The 20,366-nt window shown below is 41.9% G+C and overlaps 1 protein-coding gene across 1 annotated transcript in view; it reads left to right on the top strand.

Moving 5' to 3' along the window:
• Positions 1-6: 6 nt before the first annotated feature.
• VPS8 (VPS8 subunit of CORVET complex) overlaps positions 7-20,366 on the top strand; it is an 84,075-nt gene continuing 63,715 nt past the window's right edge. Inside the window, 11 exon segments of the mRNA XM_035899945.1 lie at positions 7-100; positions 692-760; positions 3,051-3,181; positions 4,821-4,914; positions 5,926-5,958; positions 7,864-7,918; positions 16,200-16,324; positions 17,887-17,973; positions 19,399-19,466; positions 20,081-20,234; positions 20,337-20,366. The exon segment at positions 20,337-20,366 is cut by the window's right edge and continues 1 nt beyond it. Of these exon segments, the coding sequence (XP_035755838.1) occupies positions 71-100; positions 692-760; positions 3,051-3,181; positions 4,821-4,914; positions 5,926-5,958; positions 7,864-7,918; positions 16,200-16,324; positions 17,887-17,973; positions 19,399-19,466; positions 20,081-20,234; positions 20,337-20,366 (876 nt within the window). The 5' untranslated portion in view covers positions 7-70.

Consider the following 20,366-nt stretch of genomic DNA (forward strand, 5'->3'; position numbering starts at 1 on the left):
CGCTTGGCTCGCTGGAGGAGAACGGGTCCGACGGGTAACGCGTTTAATTCTCCCCTCGGAGCTCAGGCGTATGCAGTTTTTGCTGGTGGGCAAAACGCAGGTAACAGTCGGGCTTGTACTGCCAGAGCGCTAGAGGAGCAGCTAATCAAGAGTTTAAAATAATCCTGCGCCCTGGAAGGCGCGGTGTCAGGCCTTAGTCGCGCAGTCAGCGGGAACGGAGGCCGGCGAGGTGTGGGGACGGAACAGCAGTAGTTACGGAGGCCCGTAGTGCTAGGGCTAGCTTTCCTACGGTAACAAAGCTCGATTTTCAGAAATGCAAGTCTCAGATAAAAGTATCTTTTATTTTTCAGCAAACTGCCTTTTTTTTCCCCCATTAGTAAGCAGTCAGAAAATCTTGTGTATCGATGCCTGTCCCTGCTAGAAAGAGAGTGGTGATCTTTGGAAATTAAAAAAGGCATTTGAAATTTCAAGTCTGGGTAGAAGTCTGAGAACTATTACATAATTTGCATAATAAATACCGCTTGTTCTGTTGCAGACAATGCATTTTGTATAACTGTAGTAGTTTATATGGTGCCCTTCTAGGTTGGAAGGAGTGCATGCACAGGTGCTTTTTTCCTTAGTTTAAAAAAAACCCCAAACTTGGAAGGTGGAGTAGGCAACCTAAACTCAGTCTGTGGTTTTTGATGTACAGATCGATGACAAAGAATTCGACATTCCTCAAGTTGATACTCCTCCAACCCTGGAGAGCATCTTAAATGAGGTGAGTGGTCTGCTGGGTGTGCAACCAGCTCTAGTACAGGGATGGTCAGTCATGAGGCAGCACATACTCCCGTGACTCTTCTAAAGTTGTTTTTTTCCTGGGAAATAAAATTGTATAACTTCATAATTTCCTGATACTGATAGCTGACAAAGCGCATGTTCAGTTGAGTAGTTGCTATGCAGTGTCTAATAAGGAATTTTTGGTTTTTTCAATCAACATAGCCACAGCTGAAACACAAAGGGTTTCCATCAAATTTAAGCATGTTCACCTGTGGATTTGAACAGTCACTATATAGTCCATTAAATGTTATAGTCATCAAACAATTTTTTTTTTCCTAAAAATGCAGAGAATTCTGGGTAGTTCTTAAGTTCTGGGAGGAGAGGTGAACTAGATTCTTCACAACTCTGTTTATATTGTACATTTCATGTATTTAGCCCTCTGGCAGGAGTAATGAGCTGGCTTAGCACCTGATGTTTCCTGTAGTACCTTGCAGGGGAGAGCTGACTTTGTCTTGCTTATATCCCATTTAGGGCATTTTTTTACAGTAGCCATGTGGGTGCATGATTCTTAAAAAGAAAACAAAGGGCATGGAAGTAATGACAAACTCCAAGAAAACAGGCTTATTAGCAAACTGAGGAAATTGGAATTGTAGAATAGAACTATAGGATCATTTAGGTTGGAAAAGACCTTTAAGATTATTGAGTTCAACCATTAACCTAACACTGCCATTCCACCACTAAACCGTGTCCCTAAGCACTACACCTACCCAGCTTTTAAATACATCTGGGGATGGGGACTCAACCACTTCCCTGGGCAGCCCCTTCCAATGCTTGATAACCCTTTTGGTGAAGAAATTTTTCCTAACATATAATCTAAACATCTCTTGGCACAACTTGAGGCCGTTTCCCCTCGTCCCATTGCCCGTTCCCTGGGAGCAGAGCCCGACCTCCCCCAGCTCCCTCCTCCTGTCAGGCAGTTGTAGGGAGCAATAAGGTCTCCCCTCAGCCTCCTCTTCTCCAGGCTGAACACCCCCAGCTCCCCCAGACGCTCCCCAGCAGCCTTAGGCTCCAGACCCCTTCGTTGCCCTTCTCTGGACACTCTCCAGACCTTAAGTGTCCCTCTCATAGTGAGGGGCCAAAACTGAACACAGTATTCAAGGTGTGGCCTCACCAGCGTGGAGTACGTGGGGACAGTCACTGCTGGCCACACCATTCCTGACACAAGCCAGGATGCTGTTGGCCCTCTTGGCCACACTGCTGACTCATACTCAGCTGCCTGAGTAGAAGGGGATGTTGAGGGGTAGTGTACAGGAGTATGTCCTGTTTCTGCCGATGCCTTGGGTGATGAGGGTAGAGGGAACTTGCTGAATTTGGGTGATACCAAACTGACAGGAAACACGATCACATCCATGTCGGAAGAGTATTATCCTGGTAGTCTTAAACTTGAGAGTAATCTGAAGAAAACATAGTTAAGTGCAGACAAATAAAAGTTTTACTCCAATGCTATTTATCTCAGTGCATATGGGATGGGAATGACTGGGTAAAGCATCTTCTGAAAAGGACTTTAGTGAAGAACAACCTGACAGCCAAAAAGGTATACAGCTGCACTGGGGGAACAAAGACACCTAATGGGCACAGGACTGCCAGCTGTAAGACAAATGAGGCATACCTGCTGTGTTCTCCACTCATTTGGCATTAGGCGGGGTATTGTGTTTACTCTCTCTGGCTCTGTGCTTTGAGAAGAGCATGAACTATATTGAATTGAGAAGACATTGGGGAGAATTTCCATTTTAAAATTACTATAAAAACAGTTCCAGGCTGAGCCTGCAGAGAGAGAGAGAGAGATCACCAGCAGAAGAGCACAGAAGGAGAAGAGCAAAATCAACCCTCATAGCAGCCGGAGGGACTGCTAGACTCTTAGCCACCACTTGGTGAAGTGCTGGAGCAGATGATAAAAATTCTAGGCCTTCTCTTGGCAATGGGAGACTTTTGAGAACAGTTTAGTTAGGGTCTGTTAAAGTTTTGATGGAGTAGATCATGTCTAGGGAAGAATGATTAGCTGAATAACTTTCTCTCCAGCTCACTTCTGTGATTTTTGCGAATTCTGGAAACCAGTTCTTCCACAGAACCAATTTACTAAAATAATATAGTTCTGGTTTTTATATATGGGACTATCTTGTCCTCTCCTTGATTTTTTTTTTTTCTGCTTAAATGGTGCTGTTTTGCTAATGTTTCAGTTAGTGTTGTGCATTTTGAATGTTTAGTAAGCTGTGGTGATTCTCTTCCTTCAGACAGATGATGAAGAAGAGTCTTTCATTTTGGAGGATCCCTTTCTTTTGAACATAGACAACACGGATACACACTCCTATGACACCTCTTCTGTAGCAAGCTCTGACAGTGGGGACCGGACACACCTGAAAAGGTACCGTAGGACTGATAGCTTGGTTAAATGATTTTCTCATTTTTTGAGTGGATAGAAGAACAATCTAAAGCTAAGAACAGTTGAAACTTCCTAAGGTGCCTCCTCGCCGAGCTTTGCTGTGAGCACGCAATCTGTCTGTTGCCTGGGTAGGAGCCCTTAATTGCATGATTTTGTCTCCTGCTGTTACATCCTAGTGCTGAAGTCCTAGGGGGAAGCTCCAGGGACACCGTTGAAGCTCCTCTTGACAGAACCGTGTTATTCCTGCAGGATCAAGCAGGCAAAGATGGGATTTGGTTTTGTGTTGAGGGCTAGCCATTTTGAGCAGTAAATGCATTTTATGGGAGTTGGTATATTTAAGTTTCTCCTAATTTTAATGGAATCTTTAAAACACTGAACCATGATGACTTTATAGAAAATCTTTCAAAGGTGTCTGATGACTTCCAGCAGCTGGTGGTTATTTTTAAAAGGCAAGTGAACTGCTGGCACTGCTGTAAAAGGAACACTAATCTTGACATCTAAAAGCAGCCTGGAATGTGATAATAAGCTATAATACTGCTGACTTGTCTCATTAATTACTCAAATAATGGCCTGTTCCTACATCCTGAGCCACTCCCATGGCCTCCTTATGTGCTGTAAGAAGTTGTGATTGTTGCATGAGCAATTGTATGGGATATAAACACTCTTCAGTGTTACGGTTTATGGTGGCATATGGTGGTGTACTGACTCACCATCCCTTCTTTTTTCAAATAAGATGGTTTGTATTGAGGGAAATGTTACCTGGTGTGGCTTAAACGTTTTCCAGTACAGAGTGGGCAGAAAAATCTGCAAGTGGTGTTGTCGTCTTTGGGTGAAGCTAGTTGCCGTGTTTATGGGTCCTTAGCCACAATACAAGCTATTAACAACATGTTTCTTCAGCCTACATGTGAGCTACTTATTTGTGTGCCTCTGGAGAGGTAAGAAAGGAATGTTTCCCTGTTAGTGCTGGAAATTTGGCTTTCTGGTGGTGTGTGCTTGGCAACAAAATTGTACATTTCCTGGGGATTTTCCCTCTACTATGTGTGCTACGGTATGCCAATGCTCTTTAGAAATTACTGTCCCCTGTACACTAACTACTTTTTAAAGACATTTTCTCTATAAACAAAAGCACTTAACCTTTCATATCAGATCAGCTGTGTTTTAATGAAATGTTATTCTTTAAGCATACATCCAGTTTTCCTAGGGGTCTGTATTCTCCTAATAAGGCTTTTCCAATTGTGCATTTTCTGTAGATATTCACCTTTAAAGGCTGAAACTTCCTGACTCACTGGAAGATTAATTAAAGACCAAAACTGTTGCTTTCAGGCTTTATTAGTAAATTCTAAGGTTTGCAGATTCATGCTTGAAACTGACAATTTGTTTGAAGAACTGTTTCTTTCCCTGGGATATGAGTTAAAAACAAATTTTATGCAGGCATAGTGGTGCATAGCAGGCTTTGCTCATGTCTGTTTCATTCTGTGTATGTAGGCCCCAAGAATAAGAATGGAAACTGCATCAGTTACAAGTGCATGGAGAATTCACCTGCTGGTTTAGCTGTGCGTTAGACGAAGTTCCAAACTGTTGTTCTGCTCTAATGCATCTGGTTTATTCCTTACTTCCTTAGGAAGAAAAAACTCCCAGATTCTCTCTTACTCCATGGGTCAGTTATACGTCTCTCGCTTCTGAAAGGAATTTCTGCCCAAATAGTATCTGCAGCAGTAAGTGTCTTTTTCTCCTGGTCACATGCATTTAGAAAAATTTGAATCTCTTCTCGTGTGGAGGGGTGTGTGTGTGGTCTCCTCCCTCCCCTTACTATTAGTTCTGGATAATACTAACATGTTTGGTACGTAAACTACTAACTAGTGATCCCTAGCCAGTAGTGAATGGGGTATTAGCTGACTTATTACAGCAGCAGTATGGTAGGTCCTCTTTAACACTGATTTGTGTTGCTCGATGTCATTAAACCTGGTGGGATATACTAATATAAAATGATGGCAGTGCTATTGTGCTGCTTGCTTGAAGTTGCTGGAAACAGGTTTGCTTAACACCTGCAGCAGGCACTTGTTGTTAAAAGCTGAGTGAGGAGCAGGTTTGCATGTTCCTGCGTCTGTGACTGCACTTCAGGTGTGGGTGGAACAGAGCTGGTCTGTAGGTCGTACTGCCAAGGGAAAACCGACTGTCCAAGATCAGAGCTAAGGTGGTGATTTATACAGTCTATGATTCCTGAAGCATGCAAGGTAGGCTGGTTAGAACAGAACACAAGTGGCTCATCTGTGTGCGTTCTGTGATGGCTGTGTGACCAGGGTCTCAATGCCAGTGTGCTGCTTCTGGCTGTTATGTGCACTGGTGGAGGTGTGGGCCAGCCACCTGCATGGGAAGCTAATAATGTATGCTTGAGAGGGGAGAGGGAAGGAGTTTTGCAATTGATGTCTGTGCCGTGTGCACAGAGAATACTGAAAACTGTTATTAAAATTAGTCTGTTTTGAGAAGAACACAGTGCCTTTCATATGGAATTACAGGATAGTCTCCTTCCTCTCCCATTTTTGTGCACTTTCTCATCCCTTCCGGGTATTTCTACTCAGTGGTTCCCTCCACCCTGTCTGCCCTGGTGGGACTATTAAAATGCAACTTGCTTTGATTTTTCTGTGTGTTGTAGTTGTAATTATTAGAGACCTGCATGGAGCTGGGAGTTCTGTCTCTTTCACTCATGACTTGTTCTGTTTTTCTAGGACAAAGTGGATGCTGGCTTGCCCACTGCAATTGTAAGTAAGTTTTCATGCAAGTTTGTTAAAGCAGTAATTTAAGATGGCTCCAGCTCTGGAGCCCTCAGCACAAGAAGGACATGGAACTTGGCGTGGGTCCAGAGGAGGGCTACTAAAATGATCCAAGGGCTGGAGCCCCTCTCCTATGAGGACAGGCTGAGAGAGTTGGGCTTGTTCAGCCTGGAGAAGGCTGCGGGGAGACCTGATTGTGGCTGTTCAGTACTTAAAGGGGGGCTATAGGAAAGAGAGGGACAATCTTTTTAGTAGGGACAGCTGTGACAGGACAAGGGGTAACAGTTTTAAACTAAACCAGGGTAGGTTTAGACTGGATATAAGGAAGAAATTCTTTACACTGAATGTGTGGAACGGGTTGCCCGGAGAGGTAGTGGAGGCCCCATCCCTGGAAACATTCAAGGCCAGGTTGGACAGGGCTGTGAGCAACCTGATCTGGTTAAAGGTGTCCCTGCTCCCTGCAGGGGAGTTGGACTAGATGACCTCTAGGAGTCCCTTCCAACCCAAAGCATTCTATGTTTCTATAAATGCATATTCCTTCTTACCCTTACTAAGAATTTTCAAATGTGAGGGGTGGGAGAAGTAGCATGAAAGATCTAGTTCCTGGGGGCAGAGTTCAACCTTTCTTAACTGTCCAGCTGCCCCTCTGCTCTTCAAGCCCCACACTCCCATTTTTCATGTCATCACCAGGGCTTGTTAGTTGAGCACCTAACCTTTCCCCAGAAGGTAAGCGACCATCTGTTGAACACATTGAATTTCCCTGGGTATTTCTCCTTCGCCAGTTACTGCATTGACTGCTAACAATTTTTTAAAGAAACTTAAACTAAAGTGCTCATGAAGTGATGGGTTTGAAATCTCTACAGCTCTGAAATAGGACATTAAAATATAAAACTTCACTAAAAGCCTGTCTGAAAGATATTCCTGCTTAGCAATTTGCATTAAACTTCTTGAAGTCAAGCATGCTACTTAAAATACATGAGAAGTGATGCTGCCTGTAGTTAAAGGAGAAGAGAAACATTTTAAGATGGTGAGATACATCAAGTATTTGTTCTGCCCTTGTGAAATGACTTTTAGTGGTTTATGAAGAAACTAAAGATGTGCTTGGTTGCTTTGACTGTAGTAGCAGCAATCTGAAAGAAATTATACTTCTTGTTTAAAAAAGAAAAAGGAAAAAAACTGTAGTCACATCAAAGGCAAAAGGTTGCACAGCAAAATTGGAAGCACGCTGTGACTGACATGCGCATAAGATAAAAACCTGTACTTACATACTCCAGACATTAAAGCGCTTAATTTTTTTAATCTGACTTACACTTGCTAAGAAGTAGAAAGTGGAACAACATTAATGTATCACAGCATTATGTGATTTCTATAAAGTTTTATTTAACTGGGTGCAGGTTTGCAATTGTGATAGAATCTTGGTGCTATATTTAATTCCCCATGGAAGGAAGTTGGAATCTCTGGGCGTGCTGTGGACTGTCCCTTCAGGGGAGCAGCGCTGACCAGGGTTGTAGAAGAGTTCAGATGTGGATGTAGCAGCTGAGTGAGAAAAACCCTCTGAGTATTTATACTCAGCTACCACACCAAAAGAATGAGGCTGACTTTACAGAGAAGAAATTTCAGTGTGGGTACCACTCTGAGCATTTGAATTTCAAACAACAGAGGAAAAGGCAGCCCTCTGAACTTGAGAAAATCTGTGTCATGGTCATTCAGGTGTAATACTTCTCTAGCTTTTATGTGGGAATTGCTTGTCACTTCTGAATTAGAAAATGGTTATATCTGTAACCTTATAAATCTTCCTCTTTTGGCAAACTTTGCATGAGCGTAGTGAGTTTAAGTGGTGGATTTGTGACTGACATTTCTTCTACTTTCAATCTTTCTGCACAACTATTTCAGGCAGCATCAAATCTGATAGCAGTGGGGACTTCCCATGGGTTAGCACTGATATTTGGTAAGTTAAAAATAAAGTTTTGAGTTTTTTGCATTTTAATGATCTTAAAAAAAAAAACAAACAAAAAAACAAACAAAAAAACCCAAAAAACCAAACCAACAAAAAAACCCCCAAAATAACCAGAAGCAAAAAACCCCAGACTGAATTAGAACTGCAGGATGGATTTCTTCTAGTATGTTCTGTTTGTGATAAATGTGATTTTCTTTCAGTAAGGAAATAATGCACAAATAATATTTTAGTTGTCCTTTTTCACATATTTCTTCTGCTTTGTTGGGGATTGGCACATTGATATTGAGGAATTTAGCTCTGTGACAATTGTCTAAAGAGCCTTTTCTGTGTTTAAATATAACTTACTCTGTTTTCATGTGGAAGAAACCAGAACCAGTATACAACCATCATCTCATACAGTATTAATCGTCTTCTCCCCTGTGACTTAATAGCTGCCAGCATTAGGGAAATTAAAACGTATTCCTTGGGAAATGGAACTTCTGGATGATGGCTTCTCCTTCCCTGACCTTCTCTGCACCAGTCACCTCTGTGTCCTTTCATTCTGGTATTCATTCCTTCCTCTTACCGCTAAGCTTTCTGAAAAAAGTTTCCGAGCTTGTGCCTGTATTTATCCACCTTACCAGCTGGGCGAGAACAGCTCTGGAATTGCTCCCATACACATTGAGGTTTTGTGCTTTTTGTCTATGCGGCAACAAATTCTTAACAATTTTAGAAATTTTATTATCTTCTTTACTGTTCTTTGAAAGTGGGCTGAAATTACTCAAGAGACCAAAAGTTACAGGAGACAGGGTACAACAGAAGGATGGGAAAGACCGTGGCAGCTTAAGACTGGCCTTCCTGGGTGTTTAGATACTAAACTATTTGATGTAATTTGCTTAATCCAGTATTGAAACAACTACAGTATGCTTAATCTGAATATAAATAATTTATCTGCTACAGTCCACACATGACCTTAAAGAGTTTTTAGTAGTAGATCTTTGTGGTTTTTCTAAAAAAAAAGAAGGGGCTCTAGGAAGGGTCATTCTTATCTTTGTTGTGATTATTTCTGCATCAAGTCCCGATTAAGAGGATGGACCACTGAATGCCTGAATGTCCAAAATGCTTAGTATGCTGTGGTATTTCAATTGGTGTGCTTTGTAAGATTTGTTTGTTTTCCTTAGTGCAAGTGTGTTTAAGTGAAATTTTCTTTGTTACACCATTGATTACTTTGGACCAACATTTTTACGGTTACTTTGGCCATGGTTTTTGCAAGGCTGTGTAATCTGTTGTTACTCAGTTAATTTTGTGGCCTTTAGGGAACTTGGCACAATGCCAGCTTTCCACTAATTGGCTTTTATTAAAATAAATGTCAGTGCTTTGAAGAAACTTGTCTGCATACTTGCAGCAAGACCTTCAAAGCTTTCTGATCTATCAAAACATATAATGAAACATATATGGGCTGTATTATTACAAGTGCATTCAGTGGGTTGAGGAAAATTATTACTCCCCTCTATTCTGCACTTGTGAGGTCACATCTGAAGAACTGTGTCCAGTTTTGGGCTGCTCAGTACGTGGAAGACATTTACGTACTGCAGTGAGCCCAGTGGAGGGGGGTCACCAATATGATTACAGGGCTGAAGCATGCGATGCATGAGGAGAGGCTGAGAGAATGGGGTTTCTTCTGCGTGGAGAGAAGGTAGCTAAGGGGACATCATGCTGCTGTCTTCTACTACCTAATGGAAAGGTATAGAGAAGAGATGCAGACCCTTCTGAAAGGTCCATCGTGTTAGATGAGAGGCAGTGGACCCAAGTTGCAACATGGGGAACTCCAATTAAGTTTTTCACCATGAGGGTGCTGAAGCATTAGGTAAGGGTTGAGAGGGGTTGTGGACTCTCCTTCCTTGGGGATACTCAAAACTCAGCAAGGCCCTGAACAAGCTGATCTCCTTGACTTTGGAGCAGCAGGACTGAGCCAGAGACCTCCACAGCTCCTTGCAACCTAAGTTATTCTGTGAGTCTACACTGTAATTTAAAGGTGACGAGGAATGAAAGCGTGTCATCCAACTTTGTTTCAGATATGGGCATGAATGCTTCCTGGACACTTATGTTCTCTGCTAAATTCTTGCAGAGAAATTATCACAGGACAGTTTTCAGATTACGCATCTAATCTTTGAAAAACACTATTTTTCTTATGGATTGATTAGAAGCCAACTCTTTGACATCCTGCAAGTGTTGCAGAAGTGTTGGTAGGAAGGGATGGCTGGAGGCCTGTAGTCACCCCCTGTTTTGGTGCAGGACTGACTCCAATGACTGGGTCGGGGCAGCCCTGGCTTTGTCTAGCCAAGGCTTGAAAAACTCTTACGGTTGGAAAATTCTGCCCAACAGGCAAACATGCATGCGCCCACTCCTCTGGTAACCTGCTCCAGGGCCACATAATCTTGCAGAGGAAAAAAATTACTAACAACCCATCTGAGCCTCTGCCATTTCTGGTATTTGCTGTTTGTTATGTGATCTGACATTAGTAAGAAAAGTTTGGTGTCTTGCTGTTTACATATCTTTCAAGTAGTAATCTTCTATTTAATACTTTGTCTTTTTTTTTTTTTTTTTTATATAAATGAGGGCCATCCTTTTGCCAAATTCTTTCTGAAGCTTGTTTGGAGTTGTGAGCATTGTGCAAATAAACAATAATGTCATGTGCCATGACCTTTCTTGAGGATTGCTAGCTGGAGTGGAGAAGTGCTCTCTCCCAGCAAGCCTGTAACAATAAACAAATAATCTAAATAATCTTTAAAGTTTGGGGTTTTTTTTCTCCATCTTTCTAGAAGAGCTAAGAGGTTTTTACACTAGGTTTCAAAAACTAGCCCTTAAACAGAACTCACTGAAATGTGTTATTTTTCATGGAGACTTTATGTTCTGGGCAGAAAATTTCTATATAGCTAAACTTTGTTTTGATTAGTGTTGAACCATTTATTTTCGCTGTTGGCTGTAAAACTTACAGTTAGTGTCCTGAGTATTTCTTGGGGTGTGGGGGTAGAATGGTATCTTGAGAGAACAGGTAGTGCAAGTTCCTAAAGACAGCATTAAAGTAAGGTTTTGGGGACTGTTGTCCTTGGCTGTTTTTTGAAGTTAGTGGGGAGTTGATTGGCTGGCTGGTGGTAACTGTTGAAAATAGTTTTACCAGTTATGTCACCGTGACCTTCCAGTTTTATTTCCTCTCAGATTTCTTTTTTTTTTCTTGTCTTCAATACAGTGAAGTCCAAATTTATAAACTCATTTTTCTTCAGTGTTTCCATATGCTTTTTAAACCGCTTGGTTTTAGAACAGTAGCTATCACAGCATCCTCTCAGTTATTGAATAAATCACAAGGGGAGATGTTAGCAAAAGGGAACACTATCAGCAAAATGTGAAGATTTTCTCTATCTTTGAAGATTATCGCATATATGCTGTTCGTTAATTCACTCCTTTCTTTTATATTGATTTCTGGCTTTTTCTTTCCTCTTTTGACCCTTTCTGTGTCGACTGAAAAGGAAAAGGTACAGTAACACTGCACTGTGCACGTACCCTGCATGAACAGCTCCTGTCTTGACCAGTTTGCATGTTGTCTGTGCCAGAATTTAAGATGACAGATAAGCATCAAGAAAGACAATGCAGTAACCAGTCAGTGGATAATACTGCTGTCCAGTCTGGGAATTGGATATTGAATGCATGTGCATTGCACGCTTCCAAATTCTTCGGGCAAGAACAGCAGAGGAAGAGGTAACTGTGCTATTTGTAATGTTTTAGGGCAGCAGGTCCCTAGCTGCTTGTAAAGGCATTATTTCAGGGCACGATGAAGGCTCTTCCATGAGATCACTATCCATCTATTTCTGCCTGAGAGCTGTCAAGCAGGAGTGCTGTGGAGTAGGAACCCAATTCAAAGAGCCACAAGCCAAGAAACCCCGTGAAACTCATGCAACCAACTTCTGAAAGCCCTGCTCATGCACCAGTTATGCAGCCAGGGAGGGAGCAGCAGGTTCCTGATGTGGTAGCCAGAGGTGGTCTGACTTAACCCCCAATCATTTTATGAGCTCAAGCTGAGGGCAGGTCTTTGGGAAGAGGGTTCTTTGTGCCCTGGTTTAGGGGACAGCTGTTGTGTTACTGGGGGCGATGGCGTCTGCAGCCTGTCCCATTAGCTCACCATCTATTGTCCTCCTGATCCCCACGCTCAAGGGAGCACTACCTCCTGGGAGAGCATTCGCTGGTACTGTGCCTAATAAAGGTGGGAGGAAAGGGCCTGTTCATAAAATTTGAAGTATCTGAGTAATTCTGCAGGAAATAAAGCAGGCCTTTCAAACTCAGGCAAATCGTGGCTTAAGGAATCTGGATTAAAAGCTGGTGATCTGAGAAGTAATAACTTCTACAGTGGTCTGCTTATTCCTTTATTCTGGAAAGTGACTTAGTTCCTATTCACAAACTGGGTTTTATTCTTTACTTGTAGAGTTGTATCAAAGTGTCATCTCATTTTGACTGCAGATTTTGAGAACGACACAAATAGCTACTGCCAGAAATTTTTCAGATGAAGAATTGCTTTATGTGAATTGCAAAATTAAAACCATTTTTTTTGACAATTGATAGCCACTTTTGTTTCAAGCATTTGGAAAAAGCTTTTTATGCTTAATCCTAAATGTGTCTTAATTCAAGTCTGATAATATTAGTCTGGAAAATCATCAGATCAGCTTTTATAACCTTTTGCTTTTATCTGTTTTTGTTACTCTACAAGGTGATTAATAGGAGCTCATTGATTCAGGCATCTTGCTTTGCTTTGGAAGCAATTTTGGCTGTCCTATTTGTAGTTAGTGAGTTTTTTTGTTTTTTGTTTGTTTGTTTTTGGTTTTTTTCTAATCTTATCTAATGGCTCCTCCTTTTATGTCATCTTTTGACTGGCTGGAAACAAGAACAAGACTGGCATGGGGTTCTCTGGGGTTAACTTTCCAAGTGATCATTTCTCAATTCTGAAAATGCATCTCTGGCAATCAATGCGCACTTCCTTCTTAGGAAGGAATAACTTGAGTCATACAAAGCATTTAATTTTGGGGTGGAGTGGGGGTCCTGTTTATTTTCAGTTGACATTGTGGGTGAGGGAAGAAGAAAATGGATTTGAAAGTTCATGTGGGTATTCATATAAAGATGTAAAGCTGGACTGAAAGTAGTAGTGATTCTGAAGCTGCTGCCCTTTTCAGAGAAAGCTGTGAATTTTTTTCCTTTTTCATGCCTTACAGTAAACAAACTATTGCTTGACTTACTGACAGGTTTAAGCTGAAGTGAAAGGAGGAGAATGCAATTCACCTTTAATAGCAAGAGCTGCAGTATTCGCCTTATTTTTAAATATATTTCTATGGTTAGCAGATGGTCCTTTTGTAAGTGAACTGTATGTCCAGGTGTTTGGAAGAATTGTTTCTTTGGGTCTTGAAGGACATCATTTGGGGACTACTTCTCTGGGGAACTTGTTTTCCAGCTGTAGCTCTGTGTTCTCTGAGCTTCCCTGGAAGTCTTCCATGATTTTTCTTCTTTTTCTTTGGCCTGTTCTCATCTATGCCATGTACACCCTTGTCACAGTGATATCAAGGAGTTTTTTAGTAGCATGGCAAAGGGTGATTTTTATTTCCATCACATGGCTTCTGCTTTCATCTTATCCTAATAAGAGAGAGTTGTGTGCAGAGCAATGGCCTTAGTTTTGAAATGTTTCCACTGCCTTGTGCTTGGTAAAAGAGGTGGTGGCTGAAACACCCTGCCGGGCCCACGGAGCAGAAGGTGCTGTGGTTTGCTGTGGCTCCGTGGCATCAGATGGACCTTCAGAAAGGCTCTGTGTTGTGCTCGAGTGGCAGGTGCAATGAATCACATGGTGCTTCTAATTTCTCGCTATAGTGGTACTGAAATAGTTTGGGCTCCATGTTCCTCTTAGGTACTGAATGATGGCAGCCATTCACATTATAGTCACTTGAATTGTATCCTTTGTTTAGTTAAACACGAGTGTCAAGGCTTGTACAATTTAGGTATCTGTTTAAATGGTAACTTGTGTGACTGTCAGAGCTTTTAGAGCTGCTTCTGTACAGGTAGGTTCAGCCAGTTTGAAACCTCGCATTCCTCTTGGCTTTCAGAGGATTTTATCTTGAACAATGGCGCATTCCTTTGAAAAGCTAATGAAAAGTAGTGTTTTACACAGTTTCTGATTATTTAACTGTGAAAAATAATCTTCATCTATCTGTAGTTCAACTGAACTTCTCTTACAGTAGAAGCAGTATCTTTATGAAATGTTTTTAAGCATAAACAAGCAAATGTCAGTTCTCATTTGAAAATGCAAGTCCCTTGTTCTGCATTGGGCATAAGTGAGACTGCAGAGGAAGAAAGGGGAGATGCTTCCTTCTTTCTGCAGCATCAGGTGTTGTGCTGGCAGGCACAGCAGACCAGAAGCATGTGAAGAACAGTAGCCTTTACCAGAACTGCCTGGGCTGCTTGTCACCTGATGAACAGATATGATTTGCACTGATATGGTCAACCGAAGGCACCTGTGTCTCTTCCTCCCACAGATTCCAAGAGCAGCTCTTCAACATTCACAAGAATCCTGATGTTTCTGAGCACCCATAACATATTGTGTCCTCTTGACCACTACTATTGTCGTGTTTTAGATGAAAACTGACAGTTTTCTGTAATACCTGAGCTTTCCTTGTGCATTTGCATGATGGAGCATGGCCTTCCTGTCCCTCCCAGGCCCTTTCTCATTTGGTGTGCAGAACAAGCGGTGTTTGTAACACTCTCTCTATCCCTACCTCTCTGCTACTGCTATCCAGATTTTGCAGGAAAAAGAATTTTTACTTTCTTTTGGGCCACTACAGCAGATGAGTTTATCCAGGTAGATGCAGGAAAACAAGGAATAGAGCAGAAAAAGTATTTGAACTTGGCCCTAGCCTCTTTTTCTCACCCTAAACGGTGCTTTAGAGTAACCCATGAGTTCAGGTACTCTTCTTGCTAGCATTTATTTTGGTTGTCCCACTAAATGCCTCTTCATACTAGTAGGATTTGAAAGGTGACTTCCGCTGTACGTGTGCTCAGCTGTCAATTTGTCTGTGCAGACCGATGAATATATTGCTTCATATTGGGGAAGAAATGAGAGATACATCCATGCTCTGTTTCACATCTAGCACACCGCTAGCAGTGCCACAACTTGGAGAAATGTATCCTGTGCCCTGGGCAGTTCTTCCAGGGGGTTTCTGGTGCTTAGCTGCTGTCTGTTCCCCTGGATTCTGTCCTTTCCCTTCCTTGCTCAAGGTGAAATCCTGCACACAGTGTTCTGATGTATTTGAAATCTCTAGTCTTCATTCCAACAGTCCTCACAAAGCATCTTTTCTTCCTCCCCCATTCAAAAGCAGGACAAAAATGGAGAGAGGTGGAAAAAGCAGATCCAGAACAATTGTTTTCTTAGCTTTTAAGAGCAATGCACTGAAGACAAGCGGAGGGTTATAATTCATAATGTCTGAAGTGCAATGTCTTATAAAGCAATTTCTCGTGGTGGAAGCACACAAGAACTGAGCGCAAACAGAGGTGCCTGTTGGTTGTCGTCTGCAGGTGACAGACAGGGCATGGCCACGCAGCACTCCAGCCCCCGGGAGGCTGTGCAGGCACCAGCACCTCCTTTGCAGTTGCCTGCATCTCAGGAAAGGAAGTTTTGTCACAGTGTAGTGATCATTTCTATTTCCCTATAAAGTAAGAGCTATGTGCGCTAGAACTCATCAAGCATTTTAACTGTGCAGCCTGGGGACATGTTTGTTTTCCCTCCAGCTTCTGGCCTTTATCAACAAAACCAAGGAATAAAAGTTATGTAAAATTACACTTGCCAAAAGCCTGTGTTGGGGATTTGTAGTTGATATTCAAATCGGCATACAGAAGACTCGGAAGATAGAATTAATCATCTTCCTTGCTACAACTTAAGCACTGTTGCAGAATAGTAAGAAAAAAGCTAGATACTGCTTTGATTTTTCTAGTAGTTTGTTCCTCAGTTTGTAATACCTCTGTATTGCCCTGTGCCTGTTTTGTACTTTTAAAAATAATTTTTGTATTTACCTGCAAGACAGTGTCTCACTATCTCTGTACTAACATGTGCTCTCATCTTGTAAACCCTTTTTTAAGAACTTAACTGTAAGCCTGTAAATCATTAATGTACCCCAAGTGAATTGTATATGTAAAATAATTGCATGATGTTAATTTTAATCATTGCTCTTTCTTTCTCTTTAATTTCTTACTAATTGTTTTGCTCTAGATCAAAATCAGGCTCTTCGGCTGTGTCTGGGCAGCACTGCTGTTGGGGCCCAGTATGGGGCTATCTCTGCTCTCAGTATCAACAACGACTGCTCAAGGCTCCTGTGTGGCTTTGCCAAAGGACAGGTAATTCCCACAGGAGGACATGATCCAGTGCTCTGTCCTTCTGCAGACTGTTCCTGAGAGACTATGCAGAGGTGACAATAGCTCCAAGCCAAGCACACTCAATGTGTAGCTCTTTGTTAGTTGGTTTTGTGCTGAGAAGCAGTATGCATGGCTTGACCTGCCCAGAGCTTTTTTGGCCAGCCAATTCCTGCATCCAGTGAGCTAACTCAGATTGTTTGGGGTAGGGTTCTGTGGAGGAAATGGGTAATGCGGAATATAGTAAAGGATTTGGTTAATCATGGCTCGTTGTGATGCAAGTCCTGCTCCTGATAAACTGAAATGTGCGTTAGTGCACCAGGACAACTGGCTTAGTCTTTCTAGGTCACTTTGTGAGATCTATGCTTTGTAATTAAAGCTAGTTTTTACTGTGGTGATGACTTGAAATTCTCAAAACTCATGCCTAGCCCCAAAGTTCATTTTTACTAATACGTTATTTCTGTTGTACAACGGAAGCAGCATAGCTTTTGAATGCAGGGGAAAAATGGTTTGAGTCTGCTGTTGTAGTTTTATGCCCTTCTCTGAACCTAAAGAGAGAAAGCAATTCCTGAATAAAAGTTATAAGACTGAAACTAAACCAAAATGGATAGAAGTTAACTTGGTAAAATTGAGAGGTCCATGGAATACGAAGAAGGCTGCTTTGTTTTTCTACTTAGTTTCATTTCCCTTTCTCCTTTGGCTTTCACCTTCATTCTAAATAAAACACACTCCATTGCCTATGATAGGGCTAAATGACAGACTGCTCCAGAACCATGTGGAAATACAGGTTTGATCCATGCAGAGTGGTGGCCAGTTTTAAATGATAGTCAGATAAAATATTTTGGAGCAGCAGTTCTGGTATACGAAGCTTTGATAGATGATGTACAGAACCACATAAAATAGTATTTCCAATAAAAAGTTTGATTCAAATTGTAATCTCAGCTCTTCTGGGCTAAATATTCCGTAGTTATGCAGTAAGTAGTTTGGCTGTTCCTGCTTCTTAGTTGAGAAATTGCCTGAATTTAATATCCAAGTGCAAGCTGAGCTGTATACTCTTATCCTGTTATGCTGAGCAAACACAGGAGGAGCGACAAGGTTCATGGTAGCTGTGGAGATGCTTGAGTTTTGCTAAGGGGCGTTAGCAGAGAGTATTCAACTGTTCACTGATTCTGTGAGAGAGAAATACATTGAACCACCTTGAACAGTGTAGTGTGGTAGCAAAGTTATCTTACATTCTTTAATTGTGTTATCGGGCAGATAGCTGTGAGGTGAGTGAGTTCAGGCGGGTGGTGAGAGCTTGTCAAAAGGACACGATTCAGAGTTGTGAAGATAACTCTAATGTTGTCAACAAGAGTTATCAGCAGATAAGTAAACTGCTTGCAAAACCAGGATAGGAACAGATCTCGGATCACTTTTCTTTGATATGAAGACCCTAATAACCCAGGATGATATTGGGAATATAGAAATTTATTGATGTACTAACTCACAAGGTGATGGAGAGAACCCCCTGGCAGTAAACCTGTGTACTGAGAACAATCTGCTTGCAGATCACAATGTGGGATCTGGCCAGTGGGAAGCTGCTGCGATCAATAACAGATGCCCATCCACCAGGAACAGCCATTTTGCACATCAAGGTAACAAACATTGCATGTACTCCTTGTATACTACTTTTTTTTTCTTTAAAACACTCTTGTCAGATGTGTTGACTTTCCTTGTGTAGTACTTCTAGATTTACAGATGAGAGCAGCTACCTAGGAGCTATATGGTGATAGTATCCAGAGGTGAGAAAAATGAGCAGAAATTTTATTTAAAAAGAAACTGGGCATTTTTCAGAGCTGAAATAATAGTATTGGCTGTAAGTTGTGCTATAACAAACAACAGCTGTTGTCTGTTCTAATTCTTCTCTCTGATGCCAAAATCTGTGAAGAATTAGTTGCTAGAATACATTTCTCTAAAACTTGGCAGTGGTTTGAACTGGATACATGACTTGCCAACTTTAAACTTGAGAGTCTGAAGCGTAGAAAGTCACTTGTGTCAGCAGTTTTTCAAATAACTTCTTGGGAACGATTGGGTTGAAAGAGGAATGATCTATGGCTTCTTGTTCAACATAGTGGTGTTGTCACACACAGAAGCTCATACCTAATTTTGTTCATGGCTTTTTTTTTAATGTGGACCTCTCCTACCAGAGCACAATGCTCCTTGGCAGCCTGGTCAGAGTGGTGACTTTGCATCACCCAAACTCTTCTCTCTCTTCTCCTTTCCTGGACCTTGCTGAGACATCCCAGACCCATACAATGTCACAGATGGAACTAGCGTAGTGGGTCTGGTGGGGCACATTGCTGAAGGACAGGTTCTCGTGTACTGGTTGGTCTGACCTGGCTAACCAAAAATGTTTTGTGGCCATGGAGGTGCCCCCTTACTGCTGCATCTTCCATGCTTCCATCTCCAGCCTGTGCATAAAGATGAATATTCCCCTGTGCCAAGTCCCCTGGCTCCTAGTGGCTCATGACCTGATGGCACTACCAGCATTGAAGAGCGCTCAGACGCTGCTATACAGCCCAGATGTTTGTGCTGCTAGATGCTGGGTTGCAAAATCGTCCAGAAGGGTGTCTCAGCTGGGACTGTGACCCTTTCTTATCTTGATTGTTTGGTATCACTAGTAGTTCTGGATGTTTCTGATTTTGGTCTGCTTGTGACTGCAGCCCATTCACCAGCTCTGGCACCAACTCACGGGCTTGAGCCTGTGAGCTGTTCTAGTGGTAATGCACGTTTTGGGATGCTGTAGTTCTCTGCTGCATTAGAAAGTAATGGGACTTTGGTAACAAAATCTTAGCCATAGGGCTTGCTGGAGGGGTGAAGATGAAACACAAAACCTTGGTTTTCTTACACATCATAAAAAAGCCAGTAATTGTCTCAACTCTGTATGTTAAAGGTGTCTTTCTGGTAGGTACAATGCTCATAATTTTGTTGCTGTTGATAATGCCATAGTATGCATTTTTCTATACGTGTTTTTTGCAGTTAATTTTTTAGTGCCACTTTTAATCTAATTATCTGCTCAGTTTACAGATGACCCAACGCTTGCCATTTGCAATGACAGCGGAGGCTCCGTATTTGAACTGTCATTTAAGTAAGAATAAGTACCCATAGAATGTACAAGAAACTAGTGCTGGGTAATAGTTTCTATAACCAAAGCAAAAAACCCTCCTGGAACCAATAAAGCTACTGTCTGAATGTTGAAGGTGTAATATAGGGCTGTAGTATAATTTCACAGCTGAAGCAAGATGCTGTCTGACAGTCTGATAGTCAAAGAATAGCCTAAGTTGTTAAGGTATCAACGTACTGTCCAGAATCTTGCCATTCCTTGTGGGCTCTTGGTAGCTGTCATAAGAGTGCTGCCTCTTGGTTTTCCTTGTTTCATTAGTGAGAGCTGCCCTGCAGTAACTGCTCGTTTTCTTTTTGGCCTCTTCAGGAGGAGGAGGGCCAAGGAGGAAGTGTTGACAGTCTAGGGAGTCTGATCGTGTCCAGAAATTTCCAAAATTTTACTGTTTAATAAGATCTTAAGAAATTCTTGTCTGTATCTGGGCAGTTGTATGGGATTGCTTCGAGTGACACACTGAAAGTGATCCCTGCAGCTGTGTAAAGGACTTTTTAAAAACAATATTTATGAGGGATCACTCTTGAGATAGTTGGGCTGATCTCTTCTTGATAGCTGGCCACCAAATTGATTTCTCTTCTTCGCAGGAGGGTTATGGGAGTGAGAACCTGTGAATCTCGATGTCTCTTCAGTGGCTCAAAGGGGGAAGTCTGCTGTATCGAACCATTACATGCAAAAGTTGAGCTGAGAGACCATCCTATCACCCAGTATTCACTGCTGGCCATGGCCTCCCTAACAAAGGTAACTTGCTGCTTGCAGAAGGCTTTGCCTGAGAAATCGCAAAGGAGACATTTTCTGGTATATACTCAAACATTTTATTTCACCTTTTTGTTTTTCTCGAAGATACTGGTTATTGGCCTGAAGCCATCTCTG

This window comes from Egretta garzetta, unplaced genomic scaffold (assembly GCF_000687185.1).
Source record: "Egretta garzetta isolate BGI_Z169 unplaced genomic scaffold, ASM68718v1 scaffold448, whole genome shotgun sequence".
Classification (NCBI taxonomy): domain Eukaryota; kingdom Metazoa; phylum Chordata; class Aves; order Pelecaniformes; family Ardeidae; genus Egretta; species Egretta garzetta.